We start from the raw sequence: 14803 nt of genomic DNA, 5'->3' as shown, positions 1-14803 counted from the left end.
CTTTGCAGGATTTTATTCTGCAATAGCATGTGCACTCTTCCTACCGCAGCAAGAGATGATTGTTACAGGATAAGAACCGACTGCACCACTGTATTTCCTGTGTTTATTGGGTACACGTTACATTTATAAACATATGGCACTAATTTTTAATGAGTCTTAAAAGCACCATTTTAAAATAAAATAAGTATTCTCTTTGTCTAACATTAATTATAGCAAGAGGTTCCTCGAGTGCCTTCAACAGCCATTTAGATCACTTTTAACAATATTATGACTAACATTGAAATAAGAGTCTCTGTGTCTAGTACAAGCCAATAATAGTTTTCTATTTAAAACAAGGATTAAATGGGATTCAGTTCCTTTTTTTTTTTTTTTAAATTTACTTTAAAAACTATCATTATAGAGATGCTTCAGAGTTCTAAGATGGAATTTTTAGACTAACTTTCCTGAAACCCTGCCCATGTCAGCGTAATCGGGCACTAAGCATGCATTATGCAGTAAGTCATAATGGTCCTTCTGCTCATCTTTAGATCTATAAAATCCTTTAATGCACATAAAAGAAGATTCTGACTGATGCACTGCCCCTTCCCCTCCCCTGTTTTCTACCTTCCTTCCCGCTATGAATACCAAACTATTCTTTGAAATCCAGGACGATTAGGTTCGGTTTCTGAGTCCCCATTTCTCCATAGGTTAAAAAATATTGGCACATACAAAAACTAAATATGTCTTCATTAAATTTTAATTTGTATATGTTTTCTTATTTTCCCCATGTTCATCTTCCTTCTCATGTTGATGTTTCACAAGACACCTAAGCCGATCTAACAATTCACTGTTGCCATAGGAATACGGGTTAGTCCCTGCTTCTGGCCACATGCTGACTTAGGGACCTCCGCGCTGATTTACTCTCTCCCTCAGTAGGAGAAAAGAGGACTAACTCAGAATTAAAAAAACCCAACTACTAATGGGAGAGGAAAAGCAGGACCCTGCCATTGGGCTGCAACAAGCTGTTACATTGCTTCAGTCATGTTGTGAAACTTAACCTGTGTCAGCCTTTTTCCCTGTCATTGACTCATCTTTTCCTGCTTTCATCTCATTTCATCACCTACCCTCCAGCAGTTATTTCCCACTCTCCTCAGCTCCGCACCTCCAGTTTTCCTTCTGCCTCAATTTAACTTCAGAGGGGAAGCAAATGTGGAAGAGGATCCTTAATACCCCCGCACCAACAGGGTCCTGAAACCCCACACCTGAAAACTGGTGGGACTACCCCACTGTGAGGGGCTTTGCTAGTTTACAGCTGCCCTGAACCGAAGCAGGGTCTGTTCTGCAAGTGCGCTCAGGGCCCTGGCCAGCTCCACGTGAGTCCTCCCTGCCCTTGGCAGCAAGTTGCAGAGGCAGCTTAGGATGGGTAGAAGCACTGAGCATCATTTTGGGGTTTTTAATGCCTGCGGAACGTGAAGTTTAAGCACGTAAGTACACGTGCCTACTCCTCGGTGGGGAGGCGAGCACCGGACTGCAGGAGGAGTTTTTCTGCGGGTGATGTCATTGGCATGATGCATTTTCATCTGGGGGTAGAAGTTTGCCCTTATAAAGTCATTTCAAAGGCAAAGGGGAGGAAATCGGCTGGTTAAAAGAGTATTGTTTGTGCTTGGTGGCCTTGCTTTGCGCTGCTACTGGCACGGTTCCAGTTGCGACTTAGAGCTACATGAGCAAGACAACAGCAAATGACTTGGTAAGTACCTTGGGTCTCAGTTTCCTGGTATTAATCAGTTTGTGCCACTGCCTTAAAATTAAGTCAGTCTATTTCATTTCTGAATATAATTAAGGCATAAAAATATACATTCAGCATGAATCATTGTGATGTGCTGCACTATAAATATCCACTTAAGCAGGATTTCAAGTCAACTTTCTTTAGTTAATAGACTATGACAGCTTTGAGAGAGTTCCTGCCCCCATATACAGAGGGGAAATTAATTAGACAGTTCCTGAAAGGTGTCTTAAGAGTAGGCAAGCTAAGGGTTTCTATGAAATGTAATTACCCGGTATTTGCAGTAGACACTTCAGTGTTAAATATCTTGTCAGATTTTATCACAAAGCTATGAAACCCTGAAAAACACGCAACCGGAAATATAACACAGCGACAATATTTTTACAGGTGCTTTTTCATTTTGGTAACGCATGACTGACTGAGTATTATTGCTCAGCCTAGGGAATGTTAAGGTAAGGCACAAAAAGGAAGACTTCATGAATTTAAACATGTCCTCAAGATCTCATTTCCCTTTTTTCCTGTTTCGAAAACAGGAATTTGAAAACAGTTTAGATGAAAATACCATCACAGGCTGTGTATGTGTGTACCACTTTCCTCTATTAGCAGTAACCAGATCTGGGTGAGTGTCGGGGGATCTGACGTGATAATACCGGCAAGGGAGCCTGGGTTAGGGCTGTGCTACTGCAGTGTGAGTCCTGTTTTTGCTTTCTCTGTGCCATTCAAAGAGGCCATGTCACACAGCATATTGAAAGTGCCCTGTAATTAGTTGGCTATGGTAAATAGTACAGAGCAGCAGCAGTTTATTTCTGCTGAACTGGACCTGAATACTGAGAAATGTTTATGGGTTAAGGCCATGTCCTCTACGCATTCCCGCAGAGCAGTCATGAACCCTGGTCCTGACTGAGGCTCCTAAGTGCTCCTGCAAATATTAATCTGGATTGTTACGTCTGAGCAGTATTTGAACATTGCACGCGAGTGCAGCTGTTTCACAGGGATGGTGTGCCAGGTTTGCTCAGGGAACTTGGAATTGCTGCATTTTTGTGGACCAAAAATCTCCTCCTTGAGTTTAGAACTGGGTTGATGCCGCCCGTAAGGGCAGGTCCCAATTTTTGCACCACTCCCTCATAACTGGACCACCTCCTATTGAATCACGCACAGCTCCAGAGTCTACTGACATTAATATACTCAAAAAGGTTATTTATATACAGACTAACACCCTGAGGAAGTGTTCCTGAAAAGTGCAATGGTCAGTGAGTGCTTCAACAGATAGGGAAGCAATTTGTCCTGTAAGAACTGATGTAATATAGAATGTATGACAGACTTTAAAAATAAGATCCGTTAAATACACAAGGACAGAACTAAAGGAAAAAGAGAATGAAGAAATTAATCACTGTATAACAGAAATAACTTTATAAAAATTGCCAATTTTGAGCTACTTCACAGTGTTTAAGAAATGGAAGAAAGAAAAAATAGCCTAGGAAGTTTACAGACTACAATTTCGCACTCTTCACCTATAGACAAGATTGATTTTAAGTGCCATAGCTATAGCAGTTCTCTAGTTTATAAAAAATGCATGGACTGCATTGTCAGCTCTAGAAGTGTAGGCACTTAGGTCGAGACATCAAATATTTCACCTCCAGAGCATTCTCTACCAAATCTATTAGCTTGTCTGTAGTTACAACTCAACATCAACAGACTTCTGTTATTATCCAATAAACGTCCACTCTCAGGTGCAAACAAATAGCAGCCAATGAAAAGGATAAAAATAGCCTTTCAGTTATAAATAGCAATACTGATAATAATCAGTTCTATTGGGTCATATACATTTAACTTACAGAGGACTTAATTTATACTACATTTCACTGGATACTTTAAAATGGAAACTCTGCAAAAAGAGAACCTCAAAGGAGTACTACAGAAAGTGCTAAACATGATTCTTGCATAATCTATGTTTTCTGTCTAAACATTTTCGGTACATAAAGTTGCTTTTCAAGGTGCCATTCTACCAAAAAGTCTTTCTGATAGAGAACACTGATAAGATGGTGGTAAAAACGCTGAACACAGTCGTGCATTGAAAGAGATGAAACCAATGAAACCAGTGATGTTCCCAGACTGGAATATCTCCGGATTTTATCCAGAATAGAGCTGGTACTTCAGATTAAGGATTGCTTAAATTTGAAGAATTGTCAAATCTGAAAAGAGCTGCCCTCTGTTTAACAGGAAACTTAAATATTTAGGCTGAAATGTGAAATATTTAGGCTCAAATATGAAATAACATGCTTTGAAGGATTATTTTTAGAGATAAAGAAACTTATCTTCATATTTGGTTTTAACTCATAAACAGGGTGATATTTTAACAAGGGATAACATAATTTCTGGCAATTCCTATGAATTCTTGAACAACTATGTTGCAGGCATGTTTCTGTCAACTATGAGGGATGACTCTGCAGGGTCTAAAGAGAGCAACAGCTGCAAGAGCTGTTCGTGGAAGCACTGAAGTATGTACTTAGTTTCAAGCACGTGACTGGTCCCAAATACACATGCTTCCAGTTAAGCCTGTGTATAGATGCTCTGCTGAATTATGACTAAGAAAAGGTGGTATCAATTGGCAGATGGCAAAGAAGAGCCAGCTTCGAACCGGTGTTCTGGTAAAACAGGTTAATGGAATTAGTTGTCACAGCTTTAAACACAAGCAAATGTTTCTACTATGAAGAAAAAAAGATTTTCTTTCTTGCTGTAATCTACACTGACTGGGCTGCTAACACCTTGCTTTAGGAATGCCATAAGAAACTCTGTTTGAATAGGTGTAACATGACAGAAAATGGAGAAAGACAAGCTGAGGTGGGAGGCAGCATATGGAATAGCAATACGTTAATGCACTCTTGTATGCTCATGACTAGTGCCTTTTGACTCCTGCAAGCGTCAGGAGGTTGTTCTGAAACCAGGAGGATCCATGAGTGATGTTTATATGCCATATCATAATTTTAGTTGGGTTTTAGTGGGTGCTCGGGGTCTGGCTGTCAGTTGCTGGCCAGCCATCTGACAATTCTGGCCAGCTCTTACCGGCTTATGTGTTTTTATTCATACTCCGCAGCTGGTCATAAAGCTGACCTTTACAAATGTATGGTCTGTGATATTTATTTTATGAGAACATAGATACTTGAGCCAAACCAGACTACACCTAATAAGCCTCATTCTAATTTCCTTTACAATATTATCTGTAAGCTGATTGATGGCAAGTGTTCTTTTAGCATTACAACTAGACTTGCTTTTGACTGAATGCTGATATGATAATGTGATAAATATGAATATGAACAATAAAATTAAATTCTTATGCTAGATTTTTAAATGGCGAAGGACACATGAGAAATAAGAGGTATGTACAGACTACATAACATGCTCTTTGGATCAGAGTCAGAAGAACCTTGCACGTTTACTGCAGAGCTGATGCTTGGATTCAGCAACATGTCTCCAGTGACTACCTGTAAAGCCTTAAATCATTGTAAAATACATTGAGAAACAATTAACTAAAATCTCACTGTACAGTCTTCAGGTATATTCTCCAAACAGAACATTATTTCTTTAGGGCGGTTTTGGGATACACTTCCTGAGGAGGAAACGCAATATTCCGCATCTCTAAAGCTGAGGTGCATGAAAAAAGAGCACAAGGAAGGTTAGCGGCTACGGCATTATACCTGTCTGGCTCGGTTTGAGTTCATGGGCATGCATGTCATACAAACATGGGCAGCACGATGCATTTTTCCACTCTGCCCACTGTCAGTGCTCGTTGGAGCTGGCAGCAGACCACAGATCTTTACAAGTTTCAGACCTTTGCTGTTCACAAACTGGCAAGTATTGTGGAGCAGATGGTAGAAGATGTATGCCCATAAAATAAACAGACCCGTGTCTGGGTTTGGTTGCTGAGTCATCCAACCTAAGAGCTGAAATTTTAAACACAAAGCTTCACAGTCCTCATTTTGGGAGGGTGGCTTTTTTTTTCCCCCCTGTTGGGAAAATTTTAAAATACGGTTGTGGTTTGTGTAATTTTTGTAAGAGGATAAAAATGCATGTTTGGCTATGGATTTGATACTGATTATAAATAATGGATTCAACAGCACACTGGAGACACCCGGCCTATCAGTCGCAAGACCTCGAAAGGTAACTGCTATCTGGGAAGCAGTGTTAAGTCCCAGAAGTCAAAATTATGCCTCAGAAAAATTCCTATGCCTCAGACTGGTGGAGAGAAAAAGAATAAATACTTATGAATTAACTCAACTCATTAATTACACGTTTAGGTAAGGGAAGAGAGAAGGAAAAAGTATAAATGAAAACACAGTTAACATGCTTTTATTTGATATTTCCTAAGTATCCAGAAGAATTTCATGGAAGTGAAGAGAAGATGGAGTGAGTTCAACAAAAATAACCTGCCAGAGGATTTAAGAGCAGCTTGCCTCTAAACCTCCTGAACTAACATATATTCTCATCTCAGGTTATTTCAGTGGAAATCTGAGAGGAGATTTGTGTCATGATAAGGTTGTATTAATCCAGAGAAACATTTGTTCACATGCTATTATTTCTGCTCTATTGGAGATTTAACAAAGTTTTAGTTAAAAGTTCGCACTGATTGTTTCCCATTTTAAAACAACAGCAGGATTAGCAATGTTGCAGATGAATAGATATTTCTATTCTGTGTACCTTACTACAGTAAAGCTGAGAGGGGAAATACGTATTAATGAAATATAAAAACAACCTGCAAACCATTTAAGTGCTAAAACCATCAATAGTCACTACTAAACCAACTGGGCTCAATCAGGTGACCTCAGTAAGTTACACCACATAAACTGGTAACAAATTTGGCATATAAACTACGAAGGAAACCTCCGGTTCCCATCGTAATTTCATGAGCGCTCTCTGGCATGTGAAGGAGGGACCGCAAAGGAAACACCTACCCCACCCCAAGCCCCAAAGCTGAGCAGAGAGCCCACCCCGCTGCTGCTCCCTTTGCGGGGGGAGTGAACCCCGCCTGAGTGTGATGGGACCGGCTGTGCTGCGGGTGAGCGCAGGTCAACAGTTGGGTCAGGGGGGGAGCCGAAATCTAGTCTGTATCCAAATATGATATGGGCAGGTGACCCATAACTCACTCACAAGATGGACAAAATTAACAGCGCTTCCCAGGTTACGAAGCTGAGGAGGAGGAAGAAAATGTGAAATCCTCAAGTCCAGGTATTAAGCAAGCAAAAAATTAAGAGCAATTAAGTGCAATTGCTGGAAGGAACATCTGGAGGTCATTTAGTCCAACCTCCTCCTCAAAGTAGGAACAACATTATTAGGTTTTGAAAGTATCCCTGGATGGGCCTTCCACAGCCTCTTCGGGCTCCAATGCTTAATCACTCTTACAGTAACTTTTTTTTCCACACACCTAGTCAGACTTTCCCTTGCTGCAGCTTCTCTGTTGCTGATAGCCGTTTTGCTGTGCACCTCCAAGAAGTGCCCGGGTCTGTCTTCTCTCTAATTAGCCATTAGTCAGTTGAAGGAAGCAATTAGATTCCCCTTTCGCCTTCTGTTCTCCTGGCTAAACAAACCTGTGTCCCTCCTCAGTACTTCCTGACCATCTCTGGGGTCCTCCACTGGACTTGCTCCAGTTTACCGGTGTCCCTCTGCTAATGGAGGTCCCAACCCAAACGCAGCACTCCAGCTGCAGCCCACAGGCACCAAGGAGAGGCGAGTAATCGTTTCCCATGACCTGTTAGTTATGCTTTTGCTAACGCAGCTCAGCAGGCGCAGTCCTCTCCTCCGTGAGGGCTCAGTGCTGACCCGAGTTAATGACTGGCTGAAAATAACTCAAAAGTGAACATATCCATGCAGTTGTGCACATCTCATTTCTGATATGTTCTCGAGGAGGTGAGTGAACTTTTGGAAACTGTCCTCCCATAAAGGGGATCGTGAAAAAATAGCAAGGGGAAGGTGCTCTACAATGAAAGTGATGCAATCTGTCAATGGTGCTAAAACATTTAAATAAAAACAAAAATCATGGTGAAAGTAGTTTAACTTAATTTTTTATATGCATTTTATAACTATTTTTTCTTAATGAAACAAAACTTTTTTTTTTGGTAACCCATAAACCTTACTGATTTGCAGCTAAATGCAAACTATAATCTAAATTTCCTATCTCTTTTTGGCAAACAATCATTTAGAACTTAAAAAATTATGGAATAATTATAGCAATTATACAAATGTTTAATATTTTCTTTTTTTTTCCATTTTTTATGTTTACCTACTTTCGGATAGACATTGGGCATAGAAAAAAAAATTAAAATTTTGAAAATTTTAATTAAAAAAGTGCCTTTACTATGCCAGTTTTTTTTTCTTTGTTTTTCTTTTTTTTGTTTAGACGTTACTTATTAAATAGAGAATAAGCTGAAGCAATTACTTTTCTGAGTACCACATCCTTGGAGATTTTGGAACTAGCAGGTCTCAGGATCACACCTCATTTTCATACAGGAAAACCTGTATTAAACCTTCTTTTTCAACTCCCAACTGTGTTCTCCATTTCAAATGAACTAGATATTGACTAAAGTAAATTAAAATGAAGAACAAGCTCTAAATGTACTAGACAGTACATTGGTGTATTAATTCACCAAATGCTTATTCTTAGTTCCAGACATTTAGCAGCAACTTCCCACAGACGAGTAATTTCATTATTTAAGAATCTGTCAGCAATCACTCATTCTGTGAAGGCGATTTTAATTTAAGTGATGTTAACTGCAACCAGTTAGAGTAAATGTAGGAAGTATTATAAACCATCATAATTAAAATGAAGATTTTTTCCTGTATATGCACCTATGTAATTTAAATTAAAGATACTAATCTCAAAAGATAAAACAAAGTTAAGACCCACATAACAATATTTCCTCTTTCTCTTTTCCAAGAGGTGCAAAATGACTAGGGGAAATCTGCTGGAAGAATCTCATATTAAACTATGATGCCTCATATTGCACATCAGGAACCACGTGGGCTAAAGTAAAATTATTTGGCCTGTTAGCTTTTAATTTTCTTTAAGAACTTTTCTACATGGAAAAAATCCTGCTGACACTTATTTCACACTGCAATGCCTTGCTGACGTTCATGTTATTTCCAGTGTTGCTCTTTAAATTCACACCCTTCCTATTCTATGTTGACTTCCCTGTGAGCACTGCATATAGCCCATTCCTGAGAGAGAAACTGCCCTTGCTCTTTCTGACGGGAGGTTTCTGTAGGCATGTTTAACTTTGGCATCCCTGCAAGAAACCTTCAGAATGTTAGAAGTATCAGGCACAACTTTGTTCTCTTTGTTTAAGAAAATAATTTACATACGTCGATGGCTAGGTCTGAAAATTGGTCTTAAAAAGGTCAATTCAGCCCTGTCCTTCATTCAACTCTGAGGGATGGCTGCTGGGCTCTGTGGAGCCAATGTATCTTCTGCATTTAAAGGACCCCAATGGGAGTTCGTAGGTGGGAGAGCCGCTATCAAACACCATTGCTCTTGTAAGCTCCTTGCTGACTCAAGGCCTTCTCCCTCCGCCCTCGGGATTCACCAATATGAGATGGAAAGACAAGTCTACCGCAGTGGGCTGGGAACACGGCTGTGAGCAGTGTTTCCTACTGCTTCAGGTGTGATATCTGGTCAGGACACTTAACCTTTTCTATTCACATGTGGAAAAGTAAAGCTATTCCAAGCCTGGATTTTGGCATAAGAGGTAATAAATATAAGAAATAATTGCAAAGAAAATATTTTGGTATTTTAAAACTAAACATTTTAGCGTCTAACAGTCTAAATGACTCCATTGATCTCCTTTGGTTTTTATATAAAAATATAAATTTTTCAAATATAATCTCTGTTTACAATGGCAGTGTTTGAACTCCTGAAAACTTTCCTCTTGGGTGAGACTGTGATATTGTGTATATTCCTTCAAAAGCAGCCACGTTTAAGGATCATGTGTGAGGTGAGAGCTGTCGCAGAGGATCTGACCGAGGATATGGCAGCCAAAACATATTCCAGTCCAATCTGGGATTAACCGAGATTTACTGTAACACTACGCTCTAATGAACGAAAAGGGGAAAGGTAGGGACGGAGCATTTCTTTAAGTGAGCGAGTTGTCCCCAGTGCCCTCCAGTTTGTTGTGCAGAGCTCTGCCTGCCCTGGGTGAAGCACCATGGGTGGCTGCAGATGGAAGTGGAGCACAGTGAGGCTTTATGCTCCCGTTCAAAACAGCTTACTGATATTTCAGCACCAGGCCTACAGCCGGCTGCAGCGGTCTGAGCAAACATCTGAGGGAAAGCAAGCGCCTGCCTGGGAGAAATCGCCTCACACTCCTCCAGGGAGCTGTGTGGGGATGGGGACGGAGAGGGAGGATGGCAGGGAGGGTGCGAGCCGCTGCCTGGGGCCCCCAGCATGTTCCTGATCGGAGGTGGTGTCGGTGGGAAGGCGTACAGCTCCCTTCCACATCTCCCCAGTAAATTCACCTTTATATGTTACCGTAGGTAACATTAATTCAGCACTAATTCAGAACGGATTGAAGAGAATTTGGGGTCAGATTCACTTTTTCTTAATTTAGCTCCCTCCCTGTATACACACTACAGAGCTGCAGGTGTAAGCATATTAGTCAGGGGTGCAGTGACTTCTGGTTTTGTGAGCAGGCAATTAGACCTTTGTATCAGGCAGGCATTATGCTGAAATCACTAAGGCTATGAGAAGAAAAAGTAATGCTTGGGTATGGGTATCACTCTCTGATTTCTTACAGTGACCTTAAACAGCAAGCGCTTCTGACCAAGGGGACTCTTCTATTAAAGGTGTTTCAATAAATAATAAAGCATGATGATTACCAAGTGTGTTGTCCAGTTGTTCATCCCAGCAAATGAAATAATGCGTAACCATAGGACTAACCAATTTGCTTCAGTAATTCTGAATTAGCCCAGTGAGTACAAGCTTTCACTGCTCAAAAAGGTTCTCTCCCTTATTCATAATTATCATTAGATTATCTTGCATATTTAGCAATACACTGAATCAAAGAAAAAGCAGTCATCTAATGTTATATTTGAGCATGGGAGTTTTACCATAAACCCTGTACTGAGACAGCAAACTAAGGACCAGCCCTCCAACACCTTAAATTGGACCGTTGCTTAGAGCAATTTGTGTCTGGTTTTCTTTGCTCGGAAGATATTCAGAATAATGGTCTTTTAGCTATCTTCCAAATGCCATATTCTTCAAATTCTTTTGACCCCTAGTGAAAAATAGGTATTTGCCTCTGGCACAAAGATTGCAGTTGTTTGTGGCTTACCTGTCCTGGTTGTTCACAGGCTGTCTGGTATCTTGCTTGTTGGCATAATTCTTTTACTCTCTCATATTTTGGTAGTTGATTAGACTGCTGAGTGTTTTTGTTGGGTTCCTCCTTTTTGCGTAGAAATTTGCTTTAAGAAAAAAAAAGTTGAATATTTTAGATACATTCTTCTAAACTCTGGAGATTATTAATTTAACTGGAAAAGCAAAGCTACTTGAAAATTTAACGTCTTCTCAGGGAAAAAAAAATCCCCACATTTCTGTTACTGACCTTCCATGTAGGTCATGTAGTGAAAAAAAGGCTCAGGTGATTTGCTGGAAATTACCCAAAGAGAAATAAGGGCTGCTGAAATATGTCTAACTGATACAGTTCAGCACCATTCATACACAAATGTATGTTCTTTCACAAAGCAAAACATGCTGAAGCAGTACTTACCTGGCTGAAAAGCCCAGCTGAAGAGGCTAACGGGCTTCCATACTCATTCAGCACTAGCTTGGCTATATCTTATATATTACAATGTGTCTTATATGCACTGTTTTGTACTACATCACACAAGATTTCCATAATCTCTAAAGCCAAAAAGTGCCACAAGGAAATTGCTGTAAAATTTTTACTCAGAGAAAATTTTCACAGCAGTAATTGACAAGGTGAGAGGGTGTAAAGAGGGATCAGTGAAAAGAGGAGCAGTTATATTCATGTCTCATTTACACATAAGTCTTTTCTTAGCTAGAACAAAAATAAAGAATGCTTCCAATATGTGATGGAAAATACAAAATCAGTTGATAAGAGGGTTCTGCATAGCTGGATTTGAAACCGAGATTTGGAAAGAAAATGAGTCAGATGATGACATAAGTAGTCACAAGTACAATGTTAGAGAAAGAGGAGGTACGGGCTAGGAGAGTCACCAGAAAAGCATGCTTTCAAATTTCTTCAGAGGTAGGGATTTGGGAGCGCAGAAGCTTGCAAAGCCAGTGGTGGGAAACTAGGAAACAAGTCAGGCCTGTAAGTTTGCTTGCAAAATTTACTACTTTGCTGACCATAAAAAGGAAGAGGAGGGACCAGAAAGGAAAACATGTACAAGAGAGTGTCCCCAGCAGGCAGGCTCTCCCAAAACTCTCTCACCCCTAATAATTACCCTCTTTCCACCAGAAATGTGTCACGCCAAATTTTGGTCTTCTTGTTTGTTCGAAACCTGAAAGCAAAATAATAATATTTACTGCTGGCACCTATGTATAGCACTGCTAGTGTTAACAATTTGTTTTTGAAAAAACACCTCTCTGCTTATATATACCTGCAATTTTATAGATGTGAAAGCTGTGGTCGTTGGCATGACACAGCTCATTCTCACAGAATCTTTTTCCACTCAGTTGTTGATTTACTTAGGTGTTTGCTTCTGAAATGGCTAAAAAAAAATGCTGGGACCCACCTGTTTCCTGGCCTCTCCAAGTCCAGAAGCTTTAGGACAGATTTGCCATCCATATCTGGAGGTGTGTCAAGTCCTGCTATGTCCAGAATTGTTGGAGCGAGATCAATATTGAGAACTATCTGAGGCACTCTGCAAATCAACAGAAAAGGTCATAGTTGTCATGTGTTCAATGTGTAAGTCTTCACATTCTCTTGGAAATAGAATGGTAATGAATGTTTATCAGGGCTTTGAAGATGTAAAGCTCTACAGAAGTGTTAAGTTTAGAAAATCCCCTTTGAAGGCTACAATTCTGAGAACAACAGGCCAGTACTGCAGAGTGTCATCACAAAGAAAAAGCTAAGCACAATAAAACAAGGAGGTGCAGTAGCTACTACTCTTATCTCATTGACAATGAGGGCATGATGCCATTCATTCTGCTACACCAGAAAGTGAGCAGTAAAGATGACCACCTACTTTTTAAAAGCAAAACCTAACCCTACAGGACTACACATTATACAACTTTCTTATCTGCATTATAACTTATTAATAATATGCAAAATGAAAGACGAGCCTTTTTATAACACTCATTGCTCTGCAATAATAGGACATTCTTTATGAAATGAAACTAGATAGAGCGATAATTACATGCTCTTAGAAACATTTTACATTAGGTTCAACAGCTGTGCTAGAGACATAAGAGAACGTACACTGATCCCGGCTCTACACTTGGACCACGAATAAAGAAAGGAACTCGAATATCAAAGTCATACGGCATTGACTTCCCCTTGACCAGTCCGAACTGCCCGATATGGTAACCATGGTCAGCAGTGTAAATAATGTAGGTATTCTCCAGTTCTCCCATCTCTGTAAGCATTTGGTATAACTGCAACACAGCATAGGAAAAACTCTGAATTAAATGTAGCCAAACATGTTTTGCGCATAATCATGTATAACCATCATTTTACTCCCTTAAATACACAGAACCAAACATGACATCGATGAGGTTGTTGAAACAGACATTCTGGGGATGGACATTTTTACATCTCGTCTTTACTGTGCTGTTAAAAAATTCAACTTACAAGTTCAATTTCACATTTGGCAGAGGGGAAAATTAAACAGGTCCAGAAAATTAAAATAGCAAAATATGTTAATACTAATATAGCTGCATTAGTATGTCCAAAAGTCATTGTGTACTCAAACACAGCTTGGGAAAAAAGTCTGCTACAGCTTTAGGGCAAATGGTCCTCAAATTTGATTTACAGTGTTAGTCTACAACTTTCTCATTCCTTACAGTTGTGGGCTTGGGAAAAGGCTGTAAATTTTTATTAAAATTTAAAGAAATGTCTCTGGGGGAAGATCTTTGGTCATGGTGCTTGATTTTTGAACAAAAAGTCGTGCAAAGTACACCTAATAGTTCACGTATCACGTTACCTATAATTAGCTGTACACTGCGTTGCCTAACTTCTGCAAACACTAGCAGACTGACACCTGAGTTGCTGTGATTTGCCAATTCCCAGATTTCAGCTGAAGGATGAACTGTGAAGGGAGTGTGTGAAATGAATAGATGTTGTCATGTGTGCACCTGTGTCTATCCAAGTGTACACGCAGGTGATGCATCTTCTGTTAATACCAGGCTTTATATTAGGCCCAGTGACTTTCCCCTTTTAAAAAATCATCAGTTTATTCACCCAGCAATTGAAAGAAGCAAGCGAGGAGCTTGGCACTATGTTGTAGAGAACATAAACAGAATTCATTTCTACTGAGGATATGTGGAGCAATTCTTTGTAGCCCAGGGGCTCTGCCCAGGCTGTGGTTGGTGAAGGTAAAGAAAGAATTCATTTAATTTTGTATTCAACTAATAAGATTGTATTCCCAGTAGTTTCTTGAACTCACTATTTCCATAGAGTCATCAACTGACATCAGGGTCTGAAGTCTTTTGCGCTGCAAGACATTTGTAAACTCCATGTGGATAGGCAGCATGGGCCCCGTGTACTGCATGATCCAGTGCTTATCCATGTTTGGTGCATAGTTATAGCTGGGAGTGCTGGGAAGAAAAGAAAGGATCTGAAAAGTTGTGCAGCATCACAGGCATCAGAGGAAGGTGGGAACCCCTCTAACACAGGAATAGCCAACAAATAGTTAAATCACATATACCATGTAGTAGCTGGTATTCCTAATGTAAAATATCACAAACATTACTTCAGTGGCTTCCAAGCTTCATTGGTTCATAAATTACTTCCTCAACATTTTTTAACTACTTGCTTTCTGAGCTTTCTTTCAGGCTCAAAGACCACCACCAGATCCAAAACCTATTTCTCA

At 39.9% G+C, this 14803-nt stretch overlaps 1 protein-coding gene across 1 annotated transcript in view; it reads right to left on the bottom strand.

The window, feature by feature from the left end:
- Nucleotides 1–14522, bottom strand: part of SULF1 (sulfatase 1) — a 33374-nt gene extending 18852 nt beyond the window's left edge. The window contains exons 1-5 of the mRNA XM_009576964.1: nt 14378–14522; nt 13192–13367; nt 12506–12634; nt 12215–12271; nt 11080–11209 (exon numbers count right to left, since the gene is read on the bottom strand). Of these exons, the coding sequence (XP_009575259.1) occupies nt 11080–11209; nt 12215–12271; nt 12506–12634; nt 13192–13367; nt 14378–14500 (615 nt within the window). The 5' untranslated portion in view covers nt 14501–14522. The remainder of the gene's footprint in view (nt 1–11079; nt 11210–12214; nt 12272–12505; nt 12635–13191; nt 13368–14377) is intronic.
- Nucleotides 14523–14803: the final 281 nt, after the last annotated feature.

This window comes from Fulmarus glacialis, unplaced genomic scaffold (genome assembly GCF_000690835.1).
Source record: "Fulmarus glacialis isolate BGI_N327 unplaced genomic scaffold, ASM69083v1 scaffold6194, whole genome shotgun sequence".
NCBI classification, from domain to species: Eukaryota; Metazoa; Chordata; class Aves; order Procellariiformes; family Procellariidae; genus Fulmarus; species Fulmarus glacialis.
The sequence above is the reverse complement of the archived record's forward strand: the minus strand, read 5'-3'. Positions and strand labels throughout refer to the sequence as shown.